This window comes from Vidua macroura, chromosome 16 (assembly GCF_024509145.1).
Source record: "Vidua macroura isolate BioBank_ID:100142 chromosome 16, ASM2450914v1, whole genome shotgun sequence".
NCBI lineage: Eukaryota > Metazoa > Chordata > Aves > Passeriformes > Viduidae > Vidua > Vidua macroura.
In genome coordinates, this window is record NC_071586.1 from 11162020 (window position 1) to 11174226 (window position 12207).

General features: G+C 37.6%; 1 protein-coding gene across 10 annotated transcripts in view; it reads left to right on the top strand.

Annotated features, from left to right (window-relative positions):
* SUN1 (Sad1 and UNC84 domain containing 1) overlaps positions 1-12207 on the top strand; it is a 33477-nt gene that overhangs the window by 17317 nt on the left and 3953 nt on the right. For 7 of the 10 annotated variants that reach the window (XM_053992521.1, XM_053992529.1, XM_053992522.1 and 4 more), the window contains 15 exons: positions 784-810; positions 904-1095; positions 2775-2897; positions 3886-3969; positions 4285-4395; positions 5793-5891; positions 6533-6626; positions 6738-6796; positions 7932-8077; positions 8228-8452; positions 8956-9042; positions 9419-9462; positions 10367-10502; positions 11053-11307; positions 11847-11931. In XM_053992521.1, the coding sequence (XP_053848496.1) occupies positions 784-810; positions 904-1095; positions 2775-2897; positions 3886-3969; positions 4285-4395; positions 5793-5891; positions 6533-6626; positions 6738-6796; positions 7932-8077; positions 8228-8452; positions 8956-9042; positions 9419-9462; positions 10367-10502; positions 11053-11307; positions 11847-11931 (1767 nt within the window). The remainder of the gene's footprint in view (positions 1-783; positions 811-903; positions 1096-2774; positions 2898-3885; positions 3970-4284; positions 4396-5792; positions 5892-6532; positions 6627-6737; positions 6797-7931; positions 8078-8227; positions 8453-8955; positions 9043-9418; positions 9463-10366; positions 10503-11052; positions 11308-11846; positions 11932-12207) is intronic. The other 3 variants (XM_053992525.1, XM_053992526.1, XM_053992530.1) reach the window with 3 other exon arrangements.

Genomic DNA, 12207 nt, shown 5'->3' on the forward strand with positions numbered 1-12207 from the left:
ATTGTAAACATGTAACTTGGTTTTGAAAAGCCAAAGGAAAAGCATTTTCTTATTAGTTTATAGGCAGAAATGTATTTCTTCTTAACATACATTAATGTGAAAATTTCAAGTTAGTGACTTTTCAGGATTTCACAAAAGGGTTTTTGTGTGTGGCTGGCTGGTTTGGCTTTTTAACTATACCAAAATGTACTTTCCTGGAACCTTTTCTCTTCAATGAAGAGAAAATATGAGAGTTGTCTATATAAAGCATTGTCTATGTGAAGCATTGTGTACAACCAGATCAGCAATTTGTTATATCTCCCAATTCAGAGTCTTTCTTTGTTTCCAGTCAGAATACTTGTGACCTTCCCAGAGTCCTAGTGGGAAGAATTGTGTCGATCTCAGTAGAACCCATTCTGAATTTTAGATAACGTGGCTCTTAAAACAGAATTTTAAATACAGTAGTATCAAAGTAGTTACCAGGCAGCAGAAACATTGTAAGCTTGTAAATAGCTGCTTTAACTTCTTGTGGGAACTAAGTCAAGGTGCAGTTGGCATTTATGTTGCTTTGTCTGCCCCTTCCATGGTGGGATGATCTTCACAACTTTTACCCAACTACAATAAGGTCTGGATAAATGTTTCTCTGATGGGCTGTAAATTATGTTAAATGCTAACCATCAAGAGACTTTATTTGAAGTCTTAAAATTAGTGGGACTTCAGACTTGAGTTTGTGTCAGATACTGTAATTCACTTCAGGTTTTTCTTATATTTGGGACCAATTTCTTTTTTTTTTTTCGTTTGCAGGCCTTGATGAAGAAGGTGACCCCAAAGGTAACTACTCTTTGCTTTTCCTTCTGCATCGTTTCTGTGTGACGGGCACGGTGCTGGCAGTGCTGACACGGGTGCTGTGCTCTGTGTTTCCAGGCAGTGACAGCACGCTGCTGCAGGGCAACGGGGGCATAGCAGCAGCAGAGCTGCAGCCCACGCTGAACGGCTACACGTGCAGTGACTGCAGCATGCTGTCAGAGAGGAAGGAGGTCCTCACTGCCTACTCACCTTCCCACGTGCCACCCTCCAGGATCTACACTAGAGACAGGAGCCAGAAACATGCATCTAGTAAGTTACTTTCTCTTGTGTTTCATTTCTACAGCATTATTTAAGCATCTCTCTGACCCTGATGAATTTGCCAATAACTGAATTCTAGAGATCAGCTTATGTGTGATAGCCTTTTCTGTATCAGTTGAAATTTTATGTATTTGTCAGATTCTGATATATAATAATCTAGTGATTTTCAGTGCTGCTGTAGGAATCAAACAATTACAAAATTCAAATGCCCTGGTATCTTGAGTTATAAAATTATTTGGCCAGCCAGCACTGATTGTAAGTCTCCTAATCTGACATCAGATCTGTGTGGCTCTGCCTATGAAATATTTGGTCATAGCTTCCAGATACAAACTTTCTGTGCTTTTTGATTTACCATTTTTTATCCCTTATGTGATTTGAACTTTCAAGATTGAGCAGAATTGTTACTTTGCAGTGCTTGTGTTATCTAGGGAATGTCTGAGAGGGCTTTCTACTTCCTGCTTCCTTTTTTCCTCCTCTTTTAACCTTGCAGCTTTTTATAGTGTTTCTAAAAGCTAAACCTCAACTACATGGAATATTGAACTCCAAAGGGAAAAACTGATTCCAAATACTCACTCTAGGGATTACATTCCAAAAGCTTGAAAAATTGAGTCTCTATGAATAAGGTTCTGCCTTTCCAAGACAATCTCCATTCAGTGGATTGTTTTCCTCGTTGTCTTGCCTGTGTCTGTCTGCCTCTTGCACCTGGAGTTTCTTGATTACTGGTAGTCCTCAGTTACCACAAAGGATTTGTTTTCTTAATGACCTTGAATTAGAAAGGAGCCATTTGTGGGATTTTGTAGGTTTGTTAAGTCTTGAATGAAGCTTGTTTTCAGTACAAGAAAAATAAATTAGTCTGTCTGAGCTATATGATGTGAGTTCAAATGCTTGAATTGAGTATTTGTTTTTAGTTAGTGTGTAGCACAGGGTGGAATTCTTTTGACTTGAACAGTCAATTACTTCAATGGCACTGCATGGAAACTTTCTGTACTCTTGAGTTTGTATTCATATGCGAGAGTTTTCCTCATCTTTGTACATTTGTTTGAACTTTAATCTAAGGGTTTGAGTCAAACTTTGGGAGTGTGTGGGTGGGGAAAGGCACACAGTCAGTCATGGCAGGTTTTTGGCATGTGGCTGAGTCTAGAACAGTGGCAGTGGTGGATTTTGGCTTTGTTCCTGTGGCTCTGGAGAAGGGTGTGTCTTTAGCACTTCAGGCAGACCTCTGTAGGAACTTCCTCTGATGTAACAGCAGGGAAGATGGTAAGCAGTCCTCATTCTTCCGAATCCAAAATAACACTGTAGTGTCTCTTTGGGACTGTGACCCCAAAATCAGGATCAGCATTTCACATCAGTGAGAAATACTGAGTTCCAAGAGCAAGGAATTCATTGTTCTTCAGAGTTCTGCATTCACACTAAGCAAAGCTGTTCTTGCTGAAGTTATATATTTTGCCTTGAAGTCATTATCCAGGGTGTATTGTTCTCACAAAAGCTTTCATGCTATATCTAATACACCCAGAATTTTCAAACCACACTTTCTGGAGTTTCATACTCTTGGCTAAACAAAGGCTTTTCCTGCTTCGTCCTCACTCTTAGACAAGCTAATGGTGACCAGAGAACAGAAGTACGTGTTTCTATGGATGAATAATTTGTATTCACACTGTTTTTTTCAATAGGAGGAACATATTTCTACATGAGTAAGATCCTACGATTGGTCAAAAATGCTGCAGCATCTTTTGCATCACTATTAGTGCAACTATTTCAAATGGTTTTGCTGAAGCTGGGTTATGAATATAAAGGTACCTTTTCAGTTGTCTTCCTTGGTCTGCAAACAAAGACAGAGTTTGTGTATTGGGTTTTTTTTCTTATGGACTTCATCTTTGGCACTATAGTGTTCTTCTTCTATAGTCTTTTGGTTGGCTCCTGTCTTTCTCAGTTTTTATTATTACTTCACTTGTGCTACACGTTTTGTACCTTTCCTGTTTTGAGAGTATCCAGATTCCCTTATATGAGATCCACCTGTTGATTTTACTAGAAACTGGTAGAGAGTAATTTTTGAATTGAGAAATTTAAGTTGATTTTTAAAAACTGTGGTGATAGTGTCAAATTCTAATTTTTCAATGTCTTTCATTCTCTCTTATCACCTTTAAACCTGCTGCGCACTTAAAGCTCGTTTAGATCTGTCTTGCAAAACTCAATCTGCTCTCATCACTCTGCACTACTTTAGAGCACATCTTGTTTTCCCTGAAAACATTCATTTCTTCTTTGGTGCTTTCTCTTCTATAATACCTGCTCTACAAGTGAACTTAAATTGCCATAGGCAGAAGGGAACTGATTTTTGCATGTGAGTAGAACTTTGTCCTCCTCCTTCTCTCTGCTCAGAGCCTTATAATTCCTAATGCTTTCTTCTCCTTCTTGTAACAAGTTTGTTAAAATCAACACAAATATGTAATGAATGGCTGACTCATTTGATGGAATGTTGGGAACAGGGACTTACTTGATGAGGGTTGGTTGGGTTGTTTGTTTGTTTTTTCGGTTTTTTTTTTTTTACAAACTTTGCTATCTGAAAAGGAGCAGAAGGATTTTTTTTGAACTGAGAGGCCTCCTGATATTTAAAGAAGAAAGAACAAGATTACACAGAGTAGGCTTCTTCCTCAATAATTTTTCAGGTTTCCTTAGAGTAATCTGACTTTAATAGAGAATCAAGCCAGTTTAGCTAAAATCTGTCTATGAAAGGTTTTGAATTTGATAATTAGAACCTATGTATGCTTTTTGGATGTGTTGCAGCTCACTCAGACTACTGTGGAAGCATGAATGTAAAGGAGTTCTACAGAGAAGATCATCATCTTGGTGTGAATGAGGAATCCATATGTAAGTATAGTGATTGATGTAGTCTCAGTCCTGGGCTCTACACCAGGTTGTTGCTGTAACAGTAGTATCAGACAGCCCCTGACACTGTGGAAGCTACAAAGTAAATATTTGGTTTGCAACTTAAATGTGGGGGGGATGGTGATCCCCTGGTGTACTGTAGTATTTCCCCTGGCAAATTTCCTTCCCTGAAGTTTGCTTAGCAGTTTTTGGGTTGATACCTGATGATGTGAGATAGACTTGTTCAAGTTATCTTGTAACAGATCTTGACTTGATCCTGGCTTTATCCCATTAATCAACTGTTACCACAACCAACAGGTGATGACTGTAAAGGGAAGAAACATCTTGAAATATACACCACAGACCACATGCAGTCCTCATGGGCTAAAAGGGTAGCAAGGACCATTTGGCACACCTTTTCTTCTGCAGGTTGACTTGGACATTTTTGTTTGCTTTTATCTTGCATCGCAGTCTCACAATGCTAATCAGACATGTTTTGTGTTTGGAGTTTTTTCCCTTCCTTCATCTGTCAAAGTAGGGTAGAAATGTAAAGTGCCTAGACAACTAACTTCCTTAACACCTCTTCAGTCTGAATTCTTGCTCTGATTTTGGCTTTTGTACAAGCTTGGCAGGCTGCTTACCTGTTAGTGAAAACAAGGTTTAGGATAACACGCACCTCGTATGTCAGAAGGAACAAATCATATTAATTTATTGCACTTTGGGGAGATCTCTATGCTTGTTAGGTTGAAAAGCTGACTTTAAATGAAAGCAAGGTATGAGATACTGGTATGCAGATTATTTGAATAAAGGGGTTTTAACATTTTATTTTTGTTCTAGTGATAGTCAATTTTTACAGGAATCTTATATAGGGATAGAATCTACCTTGTGAGATGAGCGTTCCCTTGCTTGAATGACAGAGGCATCAAGGATCTGTTGAGTGCTCTTTATTCAGCAAAGGAAAATGATTTGAGACACTTCAATCACCTAAATGATTTGCAAAACATTGGGTTGGTATATCTATAATCCCTCAGATTAACCCAGACATATCTGCTAATCTAAGAATGTAGGATTATTTTCTAAACATATACGGTGTAGTTTGTTCTGTAGAAAGATTGGTCCTAGTCTTGGACATAGTATTTGTTGGCCCCAGCAGGCTTTAAGTTACAGCATTTTATTACAGTGCATTGGATGGGGAGGTTGGTGGTAGTTTTGTTCTCTTTAAGAGATACAGAACTGTCCTACTGAACATCCTTGGGAACACTCAGCTTAATGTATATTTGCTGCTTGCAACTTTTAAGTGGGAATACTTTCTATTATTTATCAATATTTCTTAGACATCACTAGAATTTAAAATTTTTAATCTCACTTCTGCACAGTAATCCAGATAATGAACTTGATGTATAATTTTGAACAAATAAGATGCTTTTAAATTAATGATGTGCTTAAAGCTTGTTTTTGTGGTAGTACTCTTGCTATTCTCTGCTACACTTTGCATGGCATTGTTAGATAAACATGTTACAAAATGTAAACTTTGATTTTGGAAAAGTGATATTCTAACTGCACAGGTAGTGTTCAGTCTGTTTATCTCTGTCCATGAGAATTCAGTTTCTAAACTGTCTTGGCTTTACTTGACTCCATATTTATTAGTGGCTTGCTTTGCTTTAAAGTAGTGAAGAACCAAGTTTGAGGTTACTGAAAGGTACGGTTTAAAATTCTGCAGAACATGTGATGGGCAGGGGATTGAATCTCTTTAACTGCATGTACTGAAGAGAATCTCCAGCTCCATTGTGGCTGTTACCACACGGAGTTAATTTGTTATAATCCAGGTTACTTTATGCTTCACGTGTTGCGAACAGCGGGAGCGACGGGATGGCTTGTGTCGCAGAAGGTGTTGTCTCTACTTTGGCTGGCCGTTCTCTCTCCAGGTTACTATTCTAATCTCTGTGTGTGTGTGCATTGCCTGTTCCTTTTGGCAAATTAGGGGACTGCAGGGGCTTACACTAATTCAGCTATGCTTATGCTGTAGTTTTGTCTTGAAATGCATGTGCTACTTTATTGGCCAAAAGATGCTTAATGAGAGGGTGTATTTCTGTTCACAGGCGACTAACCAAGAGACTAACCAGAGGGAATGAGTGTGTGAATAGCACTGAATATGGGGTGTCAAGAATAATGGGGTGTGTTTTGTTTGGCAGTCAATTGCTATATTGGTATTCCTCTTACCAAAAACTGCTGCTGCTAATCTGTGTATTTCCTGGAGCATACTGAGGTCTCCAGTGTGTGATAACTTGTGCTCAGACATGAATACTGAATTTCCAGCAAGGTAGCATTGTCATAACAAGTGACCACTTCATCTCTTTGCATGGCTGTTGACCTTGTTGAGTGGCTGGTGTTACAATGCTGTCATACTTGTAGTATCTAGATGTTAAAAAGCTGCATGCATTGCCTTATTCATGCATTTCTTCACTGTGCAAAGCATTGTTGGCCACAGCTGCATGTCCCTCTGCTTGGTTTCTTTGAACATGTGCTGCAGTAATTACATTTCACACTCCCACCTTTTGTCTTCTAGGGAGGGCAGCTTCTGGCATGTTCAGGTTACTTAGAACTGGGTGGTATCAACTTGTTACTCTGATGTCTTTCCTCAAGGTGTTTATTGTAAGAAGGTGTGTATCCTTTGAAATAATTGTTTTGTGAGCAAGTTATTTACCCAGTTATAATATAAATCGATTAATTATGGTAAATGTGTTCTTGTAAACTGTCCTCTCTTTCTGTAGATGCCTTCCAAAGAACTACAGGTGGTTACTGTTTCTTATCCCACTCCTGTTTCTACTAGGTATGTCAATTGTTCACTTATAATACAAATTAGTGTGTTTATTACAGCTACTCCAAAATAGCATTTTGAGTTGATTTATGAAAAAGATGCAGAGCTGAAAAAGAACAAGTTTTTTGTGAACAGGGCAGTAATTCAAGCTTCCAGGGTACCAACAAGTCAGCAAGCTTTCCCCTTGTCATGAAAGCAATATCCCTGATTTAATTGCACTGAGCTCTTTAGACAGAGTGGCTGAGTGAGTAAATGCACTGAAATCCTTTTTTCTTCCCTTCATAGGAGTAGCAATGAAGGAGTAGGCTGGGTACTGATAGATTTGTCAGTCTCTATAAAAGTGTCGTTAAGTTTTTACCTACTCATCCAGTGTCTTTCCTTTGCTCTAGACCCTGCTTTAGTTTCTTAAGATACTGCTCACTTTAGAGTGGTTAGTAGTAGACAGCGTTCAAGCCAGCTGTCAACTTTGAAAGGAAACAAATTGAAGTATTTACCAGAAGTGCTGGGCCATTTCTGAAAAGCAGTTTCATGTCTTTGTGAGTCTTAAAAACTTGTAGCTATTTTGTGGAGAAGATGAAGCTTCTTGGAAAATTACAGTGGGGATTCGAAGTCCTCTGTATAAGGGTAAACAAGGAAAGAATTTACCCTGTGTAGAAAATGCTACTTCCCACTAAGATATTGCAAAAATAAGTGTAATTTCATGAAAGCCTAAGTTTCTTCCAACTTTTATTAGCTCTTATGCAATGTGATATATAGTAAGTCTATCATGCAACATATTTTCCAAAGACCAGCATTTACATCTGCCTTCAGAAAATGTGGCCTGTCTCAATCAGCAAAAGTGACCAAGGTGCCTGGGAAGCAGTAGGATGAGTTTAGGCCTGTACCATGATATATATAAGTGCAAGTTGCCTGCCTCACAACTGTGTGAGTGGGACTGATGGATGTTCCCTAATATTATTGAGTGCTTGATGTAAAAATTTTAAAGCTGGCTTTGTGGTGATGTTTGTTTAGACTGGAACAGTGTCCATTGTGTGGCACCTGCCTTGTAAACTGAAGGTAGCTGTGTCGTTAAAAAGACATTTGTAGATATAAGCAGTTGGAACAGAGAATTCTTTTGAACACACGTTACTTTTTGTTTCTGTTCTAGGTTTGTGGTTCTGGAGGCTTAATGGCTTAATTTCATTATTACCTCCATTGAACTGGACAGGAATTGGCAGACTACAGAGAACAGATGATTCTGTTCATGTTCCTGAACAGCAAGATGATTCTTTTCGTTCTGTACAACCTCCAAAGGTAAGGGAGAACAGTCTAGGGAAGAACTTGCATATATTTTAAGATCTCTTAACTTCCATGTCTTCAGTATTTTGCAATAACTACTTGTTGCACAAGAGTAATGTAGATAAGTTGATTTTTATATATTAAAGCATTATCTTTATATTTTAGGATACCATAAATATCTTTGACTTTGGTCGTATAAGTGAGCTGGAAAAGCAAATGGCCTTCGTGTCTGACAGGTGCCATGACCGAAACAAAGAATATAACGAAGTGATGAGCCTACTCCAGAATCTTCAAGATCAGGTTGCCACGATGAGTGACAGAAGTGAAACATTGAATTTAATAAAAAATGTGATGAGTCAATATCTTAAAGATATGAAAGTGGAGGAAAAGGTAAGACAGTCAGTTATTGATATTTCCTGATAGAGATTGTTCTGTTTTATAAATGCAGGTTGTGAGTGATTTGGCTGGAGGTTTCTTCTTCTGCTCTAGAAGTAATCAATAGGTAGTAAGGGCCAGGGAGTAGTTGTGGGCATTTGTTCCTTCTTTGTTATTGGTGACAAAGGATTAATTCCAGACAGGTGGCCTAAAGTAGATTCCTACATTACTGAAAAGCTACTGGATTTATCTCATTTCTATACAGATAAAGGAGACTGTAGGAAGGACTAGTGACAAAGCAGGGATTTTGTGGTAAACTTCCCTGTATATAGCCCCTCCTACAGCTGAATCAGACTTCTGTATTTATTACAGATTCTGTAATTTCTCACACTACCTGCAGGATAAATCGCTTAAACATTGACAGAACGGAATGAAAAGTGCACTTTGCAGAAAATACCAGTTATGGTATTTGTACTCCAAAACAAAATACACCTCCTTTTTCTTCCCTGTTTTTTAAGACTGAATTCCTGGCTTTACATAAAGAGCATGAGTTGCGCATCCAGACGCTGGAAGACCTTCTTAGAAAACTCTCAGATGAATCCAAGGTATTGGCAGTGAGCTTTGCTGATTTGTTCTAATTGTAACCTGTTGATAAAAACATACTGACTTTTTTTATTTGCTGTTCCAAACAGCAGTTTCCTTTACTGTGGCTATTACAGTTCCCTAAGTCTCAAAACTTGTTTGTATTTTGGTTCCCCCTTCTTGGACAGGGTTATATTCCAAAGTTTAAAAGTTATTCCCTTGACCATTGAGGCAGGTTCTATTTGGAATGAAACCTTGTTAATCAGAGGCACAAACATAATTGTGTGCACAGAACCATACAGGTGGTGCTAAAATTTATTTTCATATAACATTCTTTATCCTCTTTCTTTCACTTGAATTTCATTATATATGTTAAAACTTATCTTTTGTATTTTTTAGGACATCCAGAAGGAGTTTGACCTAGCCAAATCAAAATCAGTGAGGTATAAGCACTTTTACAAATACATTTTGCTTTTTCACTCCTGTTGCCACCTGGCAGTGATTTTTATCTTGTGTCAGTTACCTGACCCTGCAGGGTTGTATTGTCAACAAGAGCACTTCTGTCTTTTACTGGATTTCAATTGTGCTGAACATCAGCACAGGACTCTCCTCCAGTGTGGGGGCAACCCTACAACTACACTTTCATTAGAGAAAGCTATTTATATAGTATAGGAGAATGAGGGACTTTTCATCCTCTTATAAATGCATTCGTTTTCCTTCAGATCACTTAGTGAAATATACAGTAACTGCTTTTGATGGGCTTTATATTTAAATTATTGAACTGTATCAATTCTAATTTTTGTCTCTTGTTTTTTGGCATATTTGCTGAATTGCCATTTAAATTAGAATTAAATGTAAAATGGCTTTAGAATGATAGTTGAGATCTTTTTCCATAGCATTCACTGGACACTGATCTATATTGGTCATATATGAGTTGCTATTTGTAACTCAACACTGCCTCTGGAGTTACTCTGGTTTGAGTGAGGTAGCCTGAGACTCACTCTAACCAGTGGCAAACTCACACAAAGTTTGACTGGTTTGCCAGAAGCCATTAAATTCCCCCAAATCTGTATATGTTTGAGTTATTAACTTGTCAGCCTGGTGATAATCTGAAGTCATCACTGCTGGATTTTTCCATTACTTCAAAATACTTTGCTTTGAATATATTAATTCTAAGTATGCCTTAAGTAACAATATGTTACAAGTGCAAGTTCACTGTGTGTATTGTGGTGAACAATTGAACTGGGAGAGCACTTTGTATTAGACAAGTATATTCTCACACCTTTGGAATTTGATGGAATGATTCCAACTACTCTTTCCTAATAATTGACTCCTTGTTTTTGTCAGAGATGATGATCAATACAGTCTACTTATGTCCAAAATTAAAAAGCTAGAACTAGAGCTGGCTTCTATGAAATCGGAGCTGTTAGCTGGGGAAAGTGTGAAGACGAGTTGTGAGAAAATGGATGTCATCCATGAAAAAGTAGGTTCTGCAACTTCTCTAACTGTCCCAGTAAAATTTGATATTACTTGGTTTTGTTTACTAACTATCTTGAAATACACTGCAATCAGTAACATGGGGGTAGTATTAATCTTAAAGAATGACAGTGTTGTATATAAGGTTACTGTGAATTTTTCCATTAGTGCATAACACTTTACTAGAGAGGAGTTTATTGCTTGTTTTCTACAATGGCAGGGGTTTGCTTGGAAGCTATGACATAGTAGCAGTTCTCTGTACAGTACTTTGTTGATGTATTTTGCTAACCCATGGAAATACAGAAAAGAAACTCATGTAAAAGCAAGTTAGGTTTGTTATCTGAGAGTTATTTCTAAAAAAATCCTGCCTGAGTTCTTTGGAAGCCTTTTAAAAGGTCTGACTGGCACACAGCCAACAAAATACAACAATATTGAGATGGGATTATCAACTTTTACCTAAATAATGACTTGTGATAATGGTTTAGCTATGTACCTGTTGTATATTTTATATATATTTATAAAAACTAATAATTATAATTATTAATGGCTTCTACTAGGTAGATGCCCAGGTTAAGGAATCTGTCAAGCTAATGCTTTTTGGTGATCAACAAGAAGACTTGCCTGAATCACTTCTCCAGTGGCTTACCTCCAATTTTGTGAGCAAAAGCGATCTACAGACTTTGCTGCGGGATCTTGAGTTGCAGATCCTCAAAAATATTACTCTCCATATGTCTGTAACAAACCAAAAAGTAACATCTGAAGTAGTTACAAATGCTGTGACTAATGCAGGGATTTCTGGAATCACAGAAGCGGTGAGTGAGTTTTAAGGTCTCAAAAGTTCAACTAAAACTGGAAAGAGTTCTTTCATGGGCATTTTGTGGAGCATGACTGTCAATATAAATGTTAATGATTTTAAGAGATGTCAAGAACATCAGTTGAAATTAGGAGAAATGCAGAAAATGCTTTATTGAGTGTATTCTTGCAGCATTGATTGTTGCCTGTTGTCAACAATTGCATTGTTTTTTAAAGTGTGCTATCTTGAAAATTGCATTCCCAAGAAACAAGTATACCAAAGAAATGCAGCTCAGGGTCTTGGGAAGAAGGAATGCAGATTCAAAAAAAAAAAACAAAAACAAACAAACCCAAACCAGCAGTCAAGATGCAGTATGAACTTGTATTTTAAGACAGCCATGCATTAAAAGTAGCCTCTGCCTTGATAGAGGCTTTCAAGGAAGTGCAGCATCTCAGAAAGATGCTTGCAACTTCACAGATATATAAATATGAATTATTTTATCACTTGATATTACTAAAATATTTTTCCTTCCATTCTCTTGTATGTGTACACCTCTAGCAAGCACAGATTATTGTAAATAATGCACTGAAACTCTACTCTCAAGACAAGACTGGGATGGTGGATTTCGCCTTGGAATCTGGAGGTAAATAGTAGAGGAAACACCATTTTACTATTCATGCTTTTAGTAGTATTTACTAGAAATATTAAAATGAAGAGTAAAGCTTAGTAGAGCATTTTTGTGTGTTGCCTGACCATTAGATCATTGCAATTGTGTTTACAGGCCTGTACATCAGCCTAAGTGTGCTTGGACATAAATAGAATAGTTCTCAATATGTCTGCAACTGGATAAGAGAGAAACGAAAAACCTTTAACCTGCTCTTAAAATAACATTGTATGTGATAGAAGCGTTGTATCCACA